Source organism: Oryctolagus cuniculus, chromosome 10 (genome assembly GCF_964237555.1).
Source record: "Oryctolagus cuniculus chromosome 10, mOryCun1.1, whole genome shotgun sequence".
Classification (NCBI taxonomy): domain Eukaryota; kingdom Metazoa; phylum Chordata; class Mammalia; order Lagomorpha; family Leporidae; genus Oryctolagus; species Oryctolagus cuniculus.
Genome location: NC_091441.1, coordinates 70,334,126 through 70,353,115, shown reverse-complemented (window position 1 = coordinate 70,353,115; position 18,990 = coordinate 70,334,126). Strand labels below are relative to the sequence as shown.

The 18,990-nt window shown below is 49.6% G+C and overlaps 1 protein-coding gene across 2 annotated transcripts in view; it reads right to left on the bottom strand.

The window, feature by feature from the left end:
• LDLRAD4 (low density lipoprotein receptor class A domain containing 4) overlaps positions 1-18,990 on the bottom strand; it is a 273,217-nt gene that overhangs the window by 211,583 nt on the left and 42,644 nt on the right. For both annotated transcript variants that reach the window (XM_051852199.2, XM_070050536.1), the window contains exon 2: positions 4,677-4,817. In XM_051852199.2, coding sequence (XP_051708159.1) covers positions 4,677-4,817 — 141 coding nt within the window. The remainder of the gene's footprint in view (positions 1-4,676; positions 4,818-18,990) is intronic.

Genomic DNA, 18,990 nt, shown 5'->3' with positions numbered 1-18,990 from the left:
GGCTTAAGTTCTTGGGCCCCTGCACCCATATGGGAGACCTGGAAGAAGCTCCTGGATCTTGGCTTCGGATTGGTGCAGCTCTGGGCATTGTGGCCATCTGGGGAGTGAACCAGAGGATGGAAGACCCTCCCTGCCCCGCCTCTTTGTAACTCTTTCAAATAAAATAATCTTTAAAGAGAGAGAGATAAAATCATGCATGTACAACGAACACCAGCACCTATCCCATCTCATCCCCGGCCCAGCCTCAGCAAGCAGCGGCTGCAGGAATGAAACTCAGGACCTAATCGTCTACACTGCAGCTGACAGCCTGGGAACCTAATTGTATTCACTACTTTGCATCCACAGGAGAACATGTCCTCCCTCTAGCACAGAATGGGGACCTTCTCCAGTATGGCCCTGGGAAGTTTGTCCTTAGAAACCCTCCCACTCGTTAATGTAGTAAAGAGAAATGGGTATGACAGTTTTGCAAGCAAGCCCCTAATGACCGACATAGGTAATGTCACACAGCAGAGAAAGGACCACATGTCTCCTAAGGACAGGTGGCTGCACCTGGTGAGTAGTGTCTCTGTCTCTCTGTCCCTCTGTGTGTCATAAACACACACACACACACACACACACACGACATTCACACCTGATCTCTCCCGGCCTCTAGACCTAGTGGCAGGAGCAATAAGGGGACAGAGGAGCACATTGGTGACTCCCTGGGAAAGCAGGCAGCAAAGCACAGAGTGTGGAGCAGACAGTCCAGGTCCTTCCACCACAAACAAGAAGAACGGGAAGGGAGAAGGAGGAAGAAGAGCCAAGGGAAGAGAGGCACACAGGGAGGAAGAAGCTTTAGAGCAAAACCCTCTGGAGGAACACATCATCCCAACACAGTGCCTGGCACTGCCCTGGATCCCGGTCCAAACACGCAAGCTGCAAACACAGCAAATGAAAACACACACTTGCAAGACAGTCAAACCACCTCTAGAAGCGTCATCTGAGGGCAGTAGAGAATCCCTGAGAACATTCACCGAAATGCCTGTAGCAAAGAAGGGAAACGTCTGGCATTTGTGAGCCCTGCTCACACAGAGGTTTCCTATGTGGCCAGGAGCCTGGGGTCCCAAAATGCTCCCAATACCTAGAAGGAGGCAGGAGAGGGCAGTCACAGAGGGGTGCCCAAAGCTGGCTCATGTCTCGAGCCTCCGTGATGAGTGCAGTGCGTGACCCTTTGCCAGGGCAACGAGGAAGGTGGGACGGGAGGGTCTGGGAGCGGAGACCATCAGCTTAGACTGGAATACGTTAGACTGTATCGGATTTGGTTATTACCCTAAATGACCTTTTGGAGGTGGAGAGAGTTCCTTTTTGGAAACAGTCGTAAAGTTAAGATCCCAGCTTAATTGGGTACACTTTATTAGCTCCAGTTCATTTGATTCTGAGAATCAGCTTTATGAGGCCTCCGGTGAAGAAAGCAGCACCCCCCCCCCCCCAAGGACACGCACGCTCCACTCCCCACTTTCCTGAATCAGATCCTCCCAGCTAATTGGAAATTCCACTGAAGCTGAAAGTGCAGAGCTGTTCCCACCGCCAGCAGCTGCTTTTCAACCCTGGGCTCCCCCAGTGAGGTCCAGTGGCACCAGTTTCCCCGCAGTGAGTGCCTGGGGAGGGGCTGCCAAGACTTTTGGCGCACACAGCTCTTCCCAAATTGTACTGACTCCTCCATGATCACTTCTGGGAAGCAGGAGGAATTCTGCCCACCACCCCCCCCCCAACATGGGGCAAAGGGGCTTTGAAAATACAGCACCATGGGCACTGGGGACTGGGCAGGAATGGCAGGCAGCGGTCAAGGAGGGGAGCCGAGGTGTGGCAATGCCAGGGCCAGGTGTCCTGGCAGAGCAGGCCTGGAGGCAGAGGTAGGGCTCCTCTGCGGTGCTACCACTCTCCCACCCTATCTCACGCTGCCCCCGCCTCCTCTCAGGTTGGCCTGCCTTGCTCTTGTCCCAGGACAGTGCCGATCTTCGCTGCCACTCCACACTCCCGCTGTTTCAGGCCCTGGCACTCTATCCCTCCCTCCTGCCATCCAACGCACTGCCTCCATGAAGGCACCCTGAGTGTTGTCCAGCTACAATGAGTCACTCAAGTCCCTGCAGGGGCCTCTGCTATCATTAGGATCTCTAGCTGCAGCAAATATCAAATGAGAGACAGAGATGACCAGGCCATCTGAGCCATGGCCTGTGCCCAGCGCCATCAGCATGGACAGAAACTTCATTCCAACTCATCTGAAAATCCAGAAGCGTCCACCTTGCTTCAACCTGAGTGCACTCAAACAGCAGGGCACTGAATATTTCCTTCAGGCAGGAACAAAGCAGATCAAATAAGCCAATCTTGTTCTCAAACAGGCACAAGGAAGAGGCACTATTTGTTTTTCTGGAGAGTGGCATTTTGCAGGCAAGGACTCCTATGACACTGGATTTCTTCAAGGTGGAGAAGAGGGGGAACCTTGGGGTCAGCGTTAGCCCTCTGTGAAAGGCACAGTGTCCATCTGTATGACAGGGGAGGGGTGCACTGGTAGAGGACCTAACAGAAAACAGGCATCATCAACTAAAACCCACTTACTTCGTCTACGGCTTGCCGTGCAGCTATTATCAAGAAGGAACACGGCCTTTCTTCCCCATCTCTGTCTCCTGATAGGATTAGAATAGCCACTCATCAGCAAAGGGCAAGGAGGTTCCTAACCACGGAGAACAGACCAGCTCCGACAGACCCAGAGGAAGCGTAACTCATGCGCCTGTGGAAACCCAGAGGAAGCAGCACAGGGGCAGCTGCTGGCCAGGTCACAACAGCCGACCTTGGCTGGCAGGCCTCCCAGGGAGACTTCCTCAGGGGACAGAAAGGGTGGGGAAATCTCAGCACCTCTGGGGATGCACTTACCTCTCTACACTTGGGGACCCCTGTTCTACGTGAAGAGTGACCTCAACACAAAGGCAAACATCACAGAGTCGTGGGGATCACCTCCCCAAGGAATGGCCAAGCTTGAGCTGTGATGACGACAGCAACAATGGAGACTATGCTTCCCACATGTACTATCTCATTTAAACCCTCATGGCCAGGGCTGGGTGAAGGTGCCACCTGCAACACCAGGATCTTGTATGAGCAACAGTTTGAGATCCTGCTGCTCCACTTCCCATCCAGCTCCCTGCTAAGGCAACCAGGAAGGCAGCAGAAGACGAGCCCAGTACTTGGGCCCCTGCCACCCAGGTGGGAGACCCAGATGGAGTCTGGCCTGGTCCAGCCCCAGCCATCACAGCCATCTGGGGAGTGAACCAGTGGATGGCAGATGTCTCTGTAACTTTCAAATAAATAAATAAAATATTTAAAAAATAAAAACCTCATGGCACCTGGCAGCATTTGGCACAATGGTTAAGATGCTGCCTGGGACACCCACAGCCCATGTCAGAGGGCCTGGGTTTGAGTCCTGGCTCTGTTTCTAATTCCACCACCACCACTTGAGTAGGTTCCTGCACACTTGGGAGGACATTGGAGAGTGAGAGCATCGAGGCCAAGCCAGATCTGGAGAGAACCAGAGTCGCAGCACGGTCGACGGCCTGTGCGAGGGAGCTGCAGTTCTGCTAAGCCGGGGACAGCACGGATCCAGAGCCAACCAAAGTCTCCTAACCCACACCTCTGAGAGCCAGCTTCTTCAGTGCAGACATGAGACTGAAAAGAATGCTCGGCAGAAGCAAATGCAAATTGACACAAGTGAAGGAAAACTGCTGAGACGCTTAGTTAGCTGGCATCAGCAGCAGGTGCAGAACTCGCCAGGGCACACTCACTTTATACTGGGGCTTGCGTAGCTTGGGCTCAATATGAAAACACAGCAGGGCCAGCGGGCCAGGGCTTCATTACGTACTCTCCATTCTCACGTTTGTGTCACTGGCATTCATGCAGTCTTATTTCCATAAAAAACCTTGTGAGATCTGTAGCAAGTAACACTCCCCAAAATCGTTTCAGTAGCACTGAGGCAAGAAGCCGACCCCGGGGGGACGGGTCCACACCAGAAGCAACCCTGGCCCAGGCACCCCACTGCGGGATCCTCACCCTCTGCCTGCATGCCCCATGGCGACAGCAAACAGGCCACCACTACCCGTAAGAAGGCTGGCAGTGTCCCCGAGCTGCCTTCCTTCTCACGTAAAAAGTAAGTGAAGTTCAGAGGCTGACTTCACTTATCAAGGTAAGAAGTGCTCCAACGTTAAAGACTCCACTCCAGTTGCTTCCATCCAGAATCTATTAGAAAAACACACAGTGAGAGCCTTGAAAAGTCCCGCACGGATGTTTCCACTTTCTTGATTAATTACAGACCCTGCACATATCTTTTTTGCTTATGTAACTTCTGATGCACTCCAAAAAAAAAAGCAAAACAAAACTCAATACCAGTGGTGGGAAGAATAATAAATCAAGACATGATTGCTTGGAATCACCCGGTGCCTCTCAGAGAAGCTACAAAAGTGCCATTCCAAAACACAGCGCCGCTGGGCACGTCTGAGAACACAACGGATTTCCCACTTTCAACATGCCATCTTTCTATCCAGACAGAAAACATCTCCTTCGCGAGAAAGCCAGACAATGTGACCCCACCTCCTAACCACGGTTCAGACACGACCAGATATAACACCAGCAAGGCGGGCACGGGGACTTACAGTTGAAGATGCCGGGAGGTGGATGCTCAGTCACCAGGAGACAGTTTTCTTCATCACTGTTGTCCCCACAGTCGTTCTGTTGGTTACAGACCAGCGAACCAAGATACAAGCATTTACCGCTGGTGCAGGTGAATTTGCACTCTGAAAAAACATGAGAAGTACGAGGCAGTCAGTGCAAGCCAGCAGGGTGCTCTTGAGTTGTTCCTGTCGGTTTGACGCCCTCCCCCCACCCCCCATTTGTGTGCCATGATGGTCTGGGGCCTCGGGGACTCACCTTGGCTAACGCTCTCCTTAGGGTAAAGTGCACAGGGGCGCTCTGAGCCCCAGCCTGACCTGCACCATGAGCAACTCAGCTGCCCTCTCTTCCCATGACCTGCTCGGGACAGGCATGGCCGCGGGGCTCTGTCATTGGGCTTGAGGACATCCTTGGCAGTTCCCCGCCCCCAGCACCCCCAATGCTAGGGAGTGCCTGTGCCTGTGCAGCAGTGGCAGGGGCTCTGGCTGGACTCAGGCGTCCGGCTTGGCTAAAGGGGGCTCATCAACCTGATTTCCAGCTTCCACTGTCTTGTGGTGACTCTGGGCAAAACTCTGCATTCACCTCACACCCAAGAAAACCCAGGTGCAGCGCCAAGCAAGGGTAGGCACTGACTCTATAATGCATCACACAGTGTCCTCCACCACCTAACAGCCGTGCCAAGCATCACGATGGTGAATCAGACACAGAAGGGGGCCCACATCCAGTGCCTATAGCCACATAGAACACAAATCAACATCTGAACACAGGATTCCCTTTGGAAGGACTTTGAACTCGCAAATTAACATCCTCTCAATGGAAGCAAGTGAAAAGAAAGGGAATCGCACGATTCTATGTACTACATGGATGCAGGAGCATCTGTTTACGGTGAACACCACCTTGCATTCTTTCTTCCAGGAATTGGAAGGGTCCACACAGCACGTCCCACTCAGTACTAGACGGAGCCTCAGGGAGAATCTCAGGTACCCACCCCATCCTTCCCCCATCCCTTCCCTGATGAGCACAGCTCTCCGGCCCTGCATGGAGGGCCCTTTCAACTCCAGAGTTCCACTCTTCAACTCAAAGCCCAGGCATCGGCACACTGAGGCCTCCTCTAGCCGTGCGATCCACACATGGGGCTGCCCTGGACAAGCCTGCTCATTCCTGAGGGGCTGCCGGCAGCCCACAAGGAGAATAAAGTGTTGTAAAGAGAACTTGAGCCCTCAAGGGAGTTCTGTGGACACGTGTGAGGGGTACTGCACCACTCAACAGTTCACATTCTCCCAAGAGAGTACAGAAAAAGAAAGCAGCAGGAACTGCCTTAGAACACCTTGGGATGCAGCCTGGAGGCACACCCATGACCTCGGGCGGCTGCACCATCCCGGGATGGAAATCTATATGCTGGGTGTGACCTGGCCCCGGGGGAGCGGCACCACTGCAGCCAAACCCACCTGTCCCCCGAGGTGGCAAGGCTAAACTCCAGCTCTTTGAAATCACATTTAGGAAGAGATATTTTAATGGGAGGGGAAGGATGTCAAGGAAAGAATTTATCTTCCTTTCCAGAAGAAATACTAGGCTTCTGATTAACACCAAACACTAACAAGATGTCAGCCCAAACCAGGTGCTCCTGGTGTTATTGGAATGATGATGGAACGAAAGGGAATACTACCCCGCGTTGAGTCCAGCTCTAACTGGAAAACCAACCACTGCTACGGTCTGCGAAGATCTAAGGTTGGGCGGCCACATTCAAGCTCGTGTGGATCTTCACACCAGCGGAAATGAAACCACATCCAAACTGCACTCATGTCAGCTTGCTCAAGGGAGACAGATCTAGCATAACAACCTATTTTCCAGCAGATGAGTTATGGGATTCATTCATTCACAACAACCAGCACTGTGGCCCCTTCTATCTCATGTGGTGCTGGGACAGAAGTAGTAGTGAGTGAGGTGCTAGGCCTCTGCACAGAACTCACAACACAAAGACTCTAGCCATACTAACGCATCTGCTGGCTCCTTCCAAGGCCACACATGTCCTTTCTGTATGTCCTTCACAGCCAGACAGCCACCCAGCCCCCAACAGGCACCCAGTGAACACCACGTTTGCTGAATGAATGAATAATGTAAGCTGAGCCTCCTAAGAACCCTGTGAAAAAGTGAGGGGGTGATGTTATTCCCCTGTGACCCCCATTCCAACGTGCTGCCTCAGTTTCCAAATCTGTTCTCATGAATGTGTGAGACTCAAACATGTCCACAGTGCATGACCAAATTCTCAGACAGGCTTATCTCCTAAGTAGGCTTAACATGACTCAGGAAACGCTGACCTGCCCAGAGAGTTCTTTCTCCTTACAGAGTGAGACTACCCACCTCAATTCATAAAATTTCAAATTTGTAAAATCTACATCTCTTCAATGGGGAGTCACTAGCCTGACATCAAACTGAAGGTCTGTCCATCACACAGCCACTCAAATCAAATTGATTGGATTGAAAATTTGAATTCACTGGTTTTTTGATGTGATATGGAAAACCACCCTTATGCTACTTAGTGTTAAAAGTTCATGCCTAGCTGCAATGAACCTGCAGACCAGAATAAAACATCTGTCCAAGTTACCAAGACTGGTGCTGACAGAGGCAGACTTCCAAGTTGATTCTGAGTTATCCAAAAGCCCAGTGCTTTGGATCATCTAATAAGTAGATTGTTGTGTATTTCAAACAGATTCATAATCCCAGAAGAAAGGCTCTCACCTCAGATTGCACCTGGGAATCAGCTGGGCGTCTTCACCACTGCTGCTGCTGGAGACCCAGCCTAGGCTGCCGAGCGCTCACAGCCCGAGTGGCAGCCCGGCCACTGGGGCTCCTCACAATGGTTCTGCCAGGCAGCCAACTTGGACAACCACAGCCTTCTGAGAAGTAGATCATTCACTTAGATGGAGCCCTCTCACTACCTACCAGCTTTTTTGGAAGGTTTAGTTGATATTTTCTAATTTGTAAAAAAGACGGAGGGCCAGCATTGTGGCATAGTGGGTGTAGCTGCTGCTTGTGACACCAGCATCCCATATCAGAGAGTCGGTTTGAGTCCTGCCTGCTCCTCTTCAGGCCCAGCTTCCTGCTGATGTGGCTGGGAAGGCAGTGGATGTTGCCCAAGTGCTTTGGCCCCTGCCACCCATGGGGGAGACACAGATGGAGTTCCTGGCTCCAGGCTTCAGCCTGGCCCAGCCCTGGAAGATACAGCCATTTGGGGAGTGAGCCAGCTCATGAAAGATCTCTCTCTCTCTCTCTGTCTCTCACTCTGCCTTTCAACTAAATAAATAAGCAAATCTTAAAAAAAAAAAAAAAAAAAAAAAAAAGAAGACTAAAAACATAACCTGTAAAAACAAACAGGTTTTTTTTTATTTTTTATTACAAACAGGTATTATTTAACTCCTGGATATAGGGCCTAGTCATTACAACTCTGTTATATCACTAAACTATGCCAGAAACTTTTCCAAAGCAGTTTTGACCACTAATCAACATTTTGTCCATAAAACCAGGAACCTGGCTTCAATAGAGTAAAACTGAAGTCAGTGAAAGAAGATAGAAGAATAAAGAAAATATGTTCTCTTCAGTGAGTGGAAGACCTCTCTCTCTGTCTCTACCTCTCTCTGTAACTCTGTCTTTCAAATAAATAAAATAAATCTTTTAAAAAAAAGAAAATATGTTCTCTTACAACATTTTCTCCATTATATTTGTTTTGTTTTTATGGAACTTGTTAAATATTTTTGCCAAGCCAGAAATTGAGGGAAATCAAGGACTGGTCAACATTAGAAACGTTTTGGTGACATGAATTCTGGTGATTTCAGATGTTTAATACTGGAATGCAGTACAGAAGGAATGACACAGGGGCCAGAATTTCCTTTGGGAGCCATGGACTTATTAAAACCACTTGTAATATTTAAGTAATTCATCTTCTTGAGACTTTTTAAATGAAGAAAATGGCATTGCTTTCTGCCACAATTCCCTACTTGATTTATTAGAAAAAACTGCCAGACTCAATAACAAGTTTTAGAACCCCTGTATATGCTTCTAGGAAAAGAAATCTCTCCAAATCTGGAGTCTTTTTCAGCTTCTCTACATTTCCACCAAAGCTTCTGAGGAATCATTTGGAGCTTTGAAACTCTCTTAGATTCACAAAGCTTTCACACTGAGAGGGACCTACTGGTGCACTGGACCAGCCGCTCATCTCACAGTCCAGGACACGGTCCAGTGGGGAATCCTGACCCGTCCAAAGTCAGAGGACAAATCCCCTGTGTGGACAGAAAACCCAACATCTCTATCCAATTGAGAGAAAAAGTCCTTTTTGTCTGAACATCATTCTAACGAGGCACAGACTAATACCACGTAGCTGGGGTCTACCACATGAGAGACAAGAAGGAAAAAGAACGATTAGGAGTAAGAGAATGCCGCAGTGTTTTGTTAACCTTTGGGAAAAAAATAATTTTAAAAGCCCAGGAACCAGGAAATAAATGGAATATCCTAGGGCTTTCTGTGAATTCCAAACTTATATACAAAAAGCTATACTTTTTTTTTTAAATTAAGGACCAGTAGCTTAACAATTTGAATGTTTTAAATCTAAACTTGGATGAAATTCTAAGATAAATGCTCAGTCTTGAATTCCAGAAGAATAAATCTGCCTCACAGAGGCTAAATTTAATCCACTTGGTAGAGTCAACATTCTATTAGTTAAAAGGCAACACAAAGTTGTTCTCGATTTTTCCTACACTCTGCTAAAGCCTTAGTTTTCACAGATATGATCTCAGTCACAAAATAAGGACCTATATACAGCATTCCATCTCAGCTGTAAAATCAGCCTTTCTTGTGAATTGGCAAAGTAGTCTACGTTAGTTATTTCTGTTAAAATTCATATAGCAACACTGACTCATTTAGTTCACACTTCTATCATTCACAAACCTGAAAACTGAGAGTGATTCTGGCTCCATCATTTCTGACATTAAAATCTAGAACTTGCTCTCAGCAATGGGGCCTTCTCAATGTGCTTCTGTTGAGATTAGCCAGAGGTTGAACTTAGCCGTTAGTGTTGGTAAAGAACTAACAGGCTTTTAAAAGTAGGATAAATCATTCTATCAAAATCAGTGTAAGTTTGCATATCCTAGTATAGAGTTCACAACAACCTTTTTATTGATGCACAGACACACTGCCTATTCCCCTGCAGGGGACAAGGTTTCCTATAATAAAAGCAAAGTTCAACAAAGATGGAAAACAGTGAACAGAAAGCAGGAACCAAGGCATGCAGTGAAACAAGAGGTGATAAAGGATGACTGCAGAGAGCTCTGGTGGCAGTTACTAAATGAATTCCAAGCAAATAAGCCAAGAACACCACCACAAGGGATGGAGAGGTAGGCCCACAATGGTCAGTGTCCTAGTTCATCAGAAACAGACTCTCTGCTTCTAACCCGGGAGGGCCTGTCACTCTTCTCATGGAGCAATGCTGTTCAATGATGCAGAGGTTATCTTAGGTATCAACTGCATCAAATGGACAAGGACTGCCCACACCGTTGTCCCCTCTATGAGCCCTCAGTGATGCTGGAATATCGGAGTGGTTTCTATAAAGGCTGACCTGCTAATCATGAAGGTAAGGCTTTGAAGGTCTTCAGAAACGAAGAGTTAAGAGTTCACCCTCAGAACGATTCTCTTCCATGTCAGCTTTTGCCGGTGCATGAATGACATAAGGATGACATGTGTACACATTTTGCTATGAAAGTTTTTTTTTTTAACAGGTAGAATGGACAGTCAGAGAGAGAGACAGAGAGAAAGGTCTTCCTTTTGCAGTTGGTTCACCCACCATGGCCACTGCGGCTGGCGCACCGCGCTGATCCGAAGCCAGGAGACCAGCTTCTCCTGGTCTCCCATGGGGTGCAGGGCCCAAGCACTTGGGCCATCCTCCACTGCCTTCCCGGGCCACAGCAGAGAGCTAGACTGGAAGAGGAGCAACTAGGACAGAATCCAGCCCCCCAACCGGGACTAGAACCCGGTGTGCCGGTGCTGCAGGCAGAGGATTAGCCTAGTGAGCCGCAGCGCCGGCCACTATGAAAGTTTTTGATGCAAAATAGATAATGTTGAGTCACCTGGAAGAGACTCAGTATCTGGAAACCTGAAACGGGTGGAGAAGAAGCTTGCTGCCCGTCACCTGGCACCACGTGGCCATCTGCATTCACACTCTGCCAGAACTTGAAATAAAGGCACAGGCGTCACGAATGACACCCTAGCCTCGCTCAAAGACAAGCCTGGCGTTCCTGGTCATAAACTTGGAAGCAAGGGGAATCTAATTGGAAGGTTTATATGCTGTGTAATGAAGGAAGTGACCCCAGAGCATTTAATAAAAGTTATATCTTAAGTGGTGCTACTCAAACTGTACTTGTCCTTCAGAAAGATGACTAGGACACGATAAAAGGATATCTGCCCAAGTAATAGGATTAGCAAAGAAGAGCCTCCCACTGAAGTTAGTAATAACATTAAAAAAAAAAAACTACCCATTTTATGACATGGTTTATCATTCCTATTTATCATTCCTATTATGGTGCTGAAAAGATGATTTTAATGGGTCTCAAATTCCCTGAGAATCGTAAGGGAAGAATGCACAATTTGCTCTGAAGAAGGCCGAAGCACTCTCAAGCCTTTAGACACTGAGTCCTGTGATTACTCTTAGAGCAGAAAGAATCAACCACCCCACTTTCCTTTGGAACACCACCAGTCCCTTCCAGAGTCGCTGAAGCTGGGACCTGAAATGGCAGATCACTCCGTTTCTCCTGTATGTTTGAAACCAATGAACGGGGACCGGCACTGTGGCCCAGCAGGTTAAGCTGCTGCCTGCATCGCTGGCATCTCATGTGGGAGCAGTGGTTCTAGCCATGGCTGCTCCACTTCCAATCCAGCTTCCTGCTAATGAGCCTGGGAAAGCAGCGGAAGATGGCCCAAGCACCTGGACCCCTGCCACCCATGTGGGAGACCTGGATGCAATTCCAGGCTTCTGCTTGAGCCTGGCCCAGTCCCGACCGACCCATACAGACACTTAGGAAGTGACTTCTCTCAGTCACTCTGCCTTTCAAATAAATAAATAATTCTTAAAAAATAATAAACCAGCCGGCGCCGTGGCTCACTAGGCTAATCCTCCACCTTGCGGCGCCAGCACACCGGGTTCTAGTCCCGGTTGGGGCACCGGATTCTGTCCCGGTTGCCCCTCTTCCAGGCCAGCTCTCTGCTGTGGCCCGGGAGTGCAGTGGAGGATGGCCCAGGTGCTTGGGCCCTGCACTCCATGGGAGACCAGGAGAAGTACCTGGCTCCTGCCATCGGATCAGCACGGTGCGCCGGCCGCAGCGCGCTGGCTGCGGCGGCCATTGGAGGGTGAACCAACGGCAAAGGAAGACCTTTCTCTCTGTCTCTCTCTCTCTCCGTATCCACTCTGCCTGTCAAAAAATTAAAAAAAATAATAAACCAATGAATGGATGAATTTTTTCCTGTGGTTTTCTGTACACAAATGTAAGGAGGTATTCTAGAACAATACTGACCAGAAGTAGGTAAGAATCATGTTCAAAACTCTTTGAGGAGCAAAAAAAGGTCTATCAGCACAAGCAATTTGTATCAGGAAATCATTTAAAAGGATGTGACCAATATATGAACAGAGGCTATCTCTGCATGCTTGGGTCAACGAGGACTTCAGTTTCTTTGGGAATTTTACATGTGATTATATAATTGGGAAAAATTCTTAAAAAGTCTATTTTTAGAGGGAAAACATCTGTGAGTACCAAATATTTATAGAATTCTAAATACAGGGGCCCACGCTGTGGTGTAGCAGGCTAAACCTCTGCCTATGGCACTGGCATCCTGTATGCATGAGGGTTCCTATCACGATGCTCCTTTTCCAATCCAGCTCTCTGCTGTGGCCTGGGAAAGCAGTAGAAGACGGCCTAAGTGCTTGGGCCCCTGCACCCACTTGGGAGACCCAGAAGAAGCGCCTCTGCTATTGGCTTTGGGTTGGCTCAGCTCCAGCCATTGTGGCTATCTGGGGAGTGAACCAGAGGATGGAAGACCTTTCTCTCTGTCTCTCCCTCTCTGTCTGTAACTCTGTCTCTCAAATAAATAAACAATCTTAACAAGAAGAAGAATTCTAAATACATCACAATCCTAATTTTTTAAAAAATATTTGCTTCTTTGTTTGAAAGGCAGTGTTAGAGAGAGAGAGAGAGACAGAGAGAGATCATCTTCCGTCCGCTGGTTCACTCCCTACATGGGCGCAACTGAGGATGGGCCAGGCTGAAACCAGGAGCCAGGAACTTCTTCCAGGTCTCCCACATGGGTGCAGGAACCCAAGCACTTGGACCATCTTCTGCTGCTTTCCCAGGTGCATTAGCAGGGAGCTGGATCAGAAGTGGAGAAGCCGGGACAGAAATTCGTGCCCACAGGGGATGCTGGTGGGCTTAATCTGCTGCACCACAGAGCTGACCCCACAATCCTAATTGTAAAAGCACCGACCAAGTGCCTAATCCCACAGGGGTGGGGAATGTCCAGATCCTGGGCTGTAAACGGCCCAGAAAATCATTTGATTTGACCCTATCAAGGCAACTACAGGCAAGATCTGAAACTCAGTAAACCTACAGCAGACTAACTTTTACGTTGATAATTTTGTATGATCTGTGAATGAGGTTATAAATATCCAAATGGCCCTTGGCAGAGAAAAAGTTCCCCAGCCCTGCATCCTCCAGAAATCCGAACCCTGCACCAAGCCCAGCAGGATGAGCACTATTTCAGATGCATTCCCTGTCATCTCGAGAAACAGGCATTGAGCACCTCCCATGGGGGGAGTGGGAGCACAGGGTCCCACCTGACAGCGACAGTACTCAGCGGGAGAGGGAGGAGATGAGGAGAGTGACCAGTCTGGGGTCCTGCAGAGCTGACACCACTGGGCAGACTACAGCTAGGATGTGAGGCCAGAGGCACTGAAGGGTTTTGAGCTCAAGGACATAAACTCACTGATGTTGAAATCATAATTTTATTGCAGGACAGCATGCATGTGTGTGTGTGTATGTTATTGTGTGTCAGAAAGTCCAGCTTGATGAGTTTAAGCAAAGAAAAAAAATCACCAGGATATCCAGCACTGGGCCCAGATACAGGCAGTGCACAAAGGGGCTCTGGGGTACCCTAGCTTGCACTGTCACAGGCCTTGTGTGCCTGGCTGGGTATCACTCACAGCTCTCAATGTATAGGCTTGAATTTTTAAAATGATTTTGTAGTTTTTAACCAACATATAAAAACTGTAGATAAAAAAAAAAAGCTGTCGATATTCGCGGGGTACCATGGGATGTCTCCATGCACATACAGGCTGTGTTAAGGTTTTAAATACACAGATTTGGATGTAATGGGAACTTGACTCCAGCAAGCACTTAACATGCACAATTCATTGGGACTAACCTTGCATAACTGTCTGGTGACTTTGCTCTGCTGAAAAGCCCTAAATAGTCACCAACTTGTCCTTTTCAGACATACTTGAGGGATGTGGGTTCTGAGGACCACACTCCACTGGCAGGGTCAACCTAAGGATGCTAGTCCCGGGGCCTGCCACGGACCAGACCCCGAGGCGCCTTATCTCTGGTCCTTTACTCATCCCTGCGTTAGTTCATCCTATAAGAGTCGTGCAAGGGCTGTCGCTGTGGTGTAGTGGGTTAATCCTCCTACTGCGGTGCCAGCATCACATAGGAGCGCTGGTTCAAGTCCTGGCTGCTCCACTTCTGATCCAGCTCTCTGCTATGGTCTGGGAAAGCAATAGAAAATGGCCCAAGCTGCTTGGGCCCCTGCACCCGCATAGGAGACCCAGAAGACTCTCTTGGCTCCAGGCTTCGGATCAGCTCAGCTCTAGCCATTGTAGCCATCCAGGGAGTGAACCAGTGGAATGGAAGACCTTTCTCTCTATCTCTTCCTCTCACTGTCTATAACTCTATCTCTCAAATAAATAAATAAAATCTTAAAAAAAAAAAAAGATAGGCCGGTGCTGCAGCTCACCAGGCTGGTGTCACCTTTAACTTGTCCTTGTCTCTTGCCCTGCAAGCCATTTGCAAAGCCTGTTGTGGCTCCAGCTGCAAACGACATCTGGAGTCAACTCCCTCTCACCATCTCACTGCAACCACCCCCTCCTCAGGTGCAATCAACTCTCCCCTGGACGACGTCAACAGAGTCCTGACCAGCATCCACCTGCCCTGCCGCCACCTCCTTCCACCACAGTCCACTCACAGGACAGCAGGCACACGTTACGGCTGACACGGAAGCCGGGTCAGGCCTCTCCTCTGCTCCAAACTCTCCAACAGCTTTCACTTTCCTCCAAGGGCAACTCAAGGTCCTTCTATCTAGTGAACTTGACACAGCCCTCCTTGAGTGGCCCCCTTGGCTCTGCACCTCCTCCCTAGTCACCCAGTGTGCCCTGTCCTCCTCGCTATCCCGGCACACACAGGCTCACCCACACCTGCTGTTCCCCCATCTGGAGGGCATTTCCCCAGGGACACCTGCTTGGAGACTTCTCTCCCGCATCTCAGGCCTTGGCTCAAATATCACCATCGCCCCCAGCCCGCCGCCCCCGGGAGGTGCCTGGCCCATCTAGGGCTCCATTCCTGCTTTGTTTTTCTCCACTCCTTTTATTTCCACCTAACATCATGTTTAAACACACGCATCCTGCTTCTTGCCCTTTGTTCCTCCATGAGAACATCAACGGCATGAGAGCAGGAATTTTGTCTGCAGTGTCTGACTGATAATTCCCCACTGTTTCCAACACAGCCAGACAGAGCATAAGCTTCCAGTACACAATTATTAAGCAAGTCCATGCCCAGAAGTAGATGCTCGTCGGGAGGTTCAGACATGAACCGTGAGCACCCCGTGCCGTCCGTGCGGGTGGTGCGGGTTTGTCTAGCTGAGCGAATCTCTTTGCTAGGGCTCACCCGGGAAGTGACGTGTCAAGGACACAAAACGAGGAACAGAATGAAAACTTACCACTAGCAAATTGTGAAGGGTTTTGTAAGGAGTTAGTTAAAATTATCGGCCAGATCGTTTCACTACCTGTGGTCTTCATCGATGTCATTGTCCTTGCTAGTCCTCAACGTCATAAATATTTAGGCTTTTTCCATCTGGCCCTTCCCTGTTGTCTGGCTCAACTCCTAAATCACAATGTTCTCTCTTGGGGCGGCACCTGCATGTTTGGGAGAGAAACCCATTGTCTGGCTGGAGCACTGTTTACTGAGCAAACAGCCAGCGCCTTCTCTCATAGCTCCAGCGCCCCCAGAACCGGGCGTGGAGACGGACTGACTGCTCCACCTGTCCTGGTTTTCAGCTCAAGGGGAACAATCTGACTGCTCCCTTATGACTCGGCCAAGTCAGAGCCGGCGCAGCAGGCAGGTGGGCACCAGTTCACAGAGCGCTCGCCGGCAGGTGCTGACTGTCTTCCTGTCAGGGCAGAGAAGGTCTCGCTTTCTTGCCTGGTGCCCCTCAGAGTACCTCTCGGGGGCCCTCTAACCGTCACCCACCCTGTATGAAATCCCCTTCCCTGAAAATGCCCATCTGCGAGACCTTTGGACAGGTTCTGTACAGAAATTGTACACAGGTGTCCTCGGAGACTGTGACAGGAACTGTGTGTACAGGACTCCACGCAAGAAGTGGCTACCGAAGACTTGTGTAGTGAAATTAGGACAATCAGTCAGCAGCTAGAAATGCAGGTGGGGGAAGGAGTGCGTGCGGGAACGCACAACTCGGCCCTCCAAGTTCCCAGAAGCAGCTGAAATCACAGCTCAAGGGGAAATGGAAGAGATGGAGCTTTTTCTAAATCTCCTTAAAAATCAGAAACTTCGTCCCCCTAATAGTCAAAAATTGCAGAGTTCTACACAAGAGCTGACTCATGATCACACCAATACCAATGAGGCAAAAGGAAAGGTTTCTGGACACCCCCGGGGTCCCAGGCCACCGCTCACCACTGCTGGCGGCAGGTTCAGTGAGGATGGGCAGGGGCAACCTCAACTTAAAACTCGCTACAACCCCCACCCCCAGGCTGCTGTCAGTAACCCCAAGCCACCCTCCTTCTCCACACCGGCCTTCAGCTTCCGCTGTCTGGAGAGCACGGTAAGAGCACACCAAGGCTGCGCTGGCACCGCTCTGGCCCACAGCCTGGCACAGCCAGTTAAAGGGGAGCCGGGCCCTGGCGCACTGAGGCAGTTGTGCCTAACAACACACTGGAGTGCTCTTTTCATTACAGAAGGCCTGGCGCACAGCTTGCCGAGACGGAAGAGGAAAAAATAGATATGTTGCTTAGAGATAAGCCAGAAAGCATCGTTTTGTGGTGTTTGCTTTTTAAAACACATACATTTGCAGCAGTGTCTCTGTTTATTTGCAAGTGGCAATTACAAAGGCCCTGGTAGGGGTGGGGGGAGGTCGGACAGAAGGAGGTTGGATAACGGGTGTCAAAAGATAATTGGGGGCTGGCACTGTGGCATAGCGGGTAAAGCAGCCACCTGCAGTGCCGGCATCCCATATGGGTACCGGCTCGAGTCCCGGCTGCTCCACTTCTGATCCAGCTCTCTGCTGTGTCCTGGGAAAGCAGTGGAAAATGGCCCAGCCCTTGGGCCCCTGCACCCGTGTGGGAGACCTGGAAGAAGCTCCTGGCTCCTGGCTTCGGATGGGTGCAGCTCCAGCCATTGTAGCCATTTGGGGAGTGAACCAGCAGATAGAAGATCTATCTTTATCTCTGCCTCTCCTTCTCTCTCAAAACTCAAAACACACACACACAGTTAGATAGGAGTGAAGAGCTCTAGCAGTCTTTAGCACAGTGGAGTGGCCACAGTGCACAATAACCTCCTGTATATCTGAGAATACAGCTGGGAGTACTTAAAGCCTCCAAACACAAAGAAATGACAAGGAGATGGTAATGCAAATTATCCCAATTTGATCATTACACACTAGTACCATGTATGGAAAGATCACATGCACCCCACAAATATGTACATTCTGTGTTAATTAAAATAAATAGAAAGGTCCTACTGGGCTAGAGAGAGGGGGTCTATTTTGGGGGGTCTCGGAGCCTGCAAGGCTGAGGCTCGCATCAGCAGTTCTCTTCCTCCGTCTGCCTTCCCCCTCACCCACAGCGCTGACTTTGCACAGTGCGAGCCTCCCCTGGGACTTGTGCTCTGAGTTTCTTGTTGATAATAGTGAACGCCTGACGACTAAGGGGATGATAAAACAATGGAATGAATTATTAAGGATGTACACGTTGAAAAAAATTGCTATCAATTCAGTAGCACTCAAGAGATTAGCAGGTAATTTGTTAATCACAACAGAAATGAGCATGTTTGGAAACGAGTTCCCGCACAGGCAAGGGAAGAATTTGAGCATCCAAAGAATGGGGCAGGGGTGGGCACCTGTGGCTCAGTGGTGAAGTCACCACTTGGGACACCCACATCCCATATAGAAATGCCCAGGATTGAGTTGCCCCAGGTACTCCGCTTGCTGACAATCCAGCTTCCTGCTAATGCATGCTGGAAGGCAGCATGTGGTAGCCCAAGTACTTGGGCTCCTGCCACCATATGGGAGACCCAGAAGGAGTTCCATGCTCCTGGTTTTGGTCTAGTCCAGCCCTGGCTGTTGCAGGCACTGGGGGAGTGCATCGCCAGGTGGAAGATACCTTTCTGTTTCTCTGTCTCTCACACCTTTCAAATAAATAAATAAGCATTCTTTTTTAGCCTGGGTCAGCATTTAATTAGAACCAACTGGTCACCTTACTTACTGCCTAGGCCCCAGGTCAGCAACTATTTCAAGGCACTTGCAGGTGTCTATGACACAGGTCACTGCAGGGTGCATGAACCAAGGCTGCGGGTGCACCTGCAGGTCGGCCTCACTACACTCAGCAAAGTGAGCTTCCCAGCAACCAAGCAGCTCCTGTGAAGACCTGCATTTCTGCTTCCCCTTCAGAGCCCAAGGTGTCTTAATTTTTCAATCAGCAATTAGGGAAGACAAGTGCTGGGGCTGCTGCGAGCAGCCTCTCTACACAACAGCAGGGGAGGCAGAGACGAGGCACCCAGTGCAGGAAAATCCCAGAAGTTCCCATCCTCAGAGACTGGAGGCCTGCAAAGACTCACCGACCCCTCGAGACTCTCCCATGTTGAAGAGGGCTGGACTGGGGAACAGCAACCTGGGCTTTCCCGAGTGGGCAGCTTACCCCTGCCTGGGTACTGCGGCCTCCTACTGGTTTCTCCCCAGTCTTGGACCAGCTTCAGCCTCCCCATG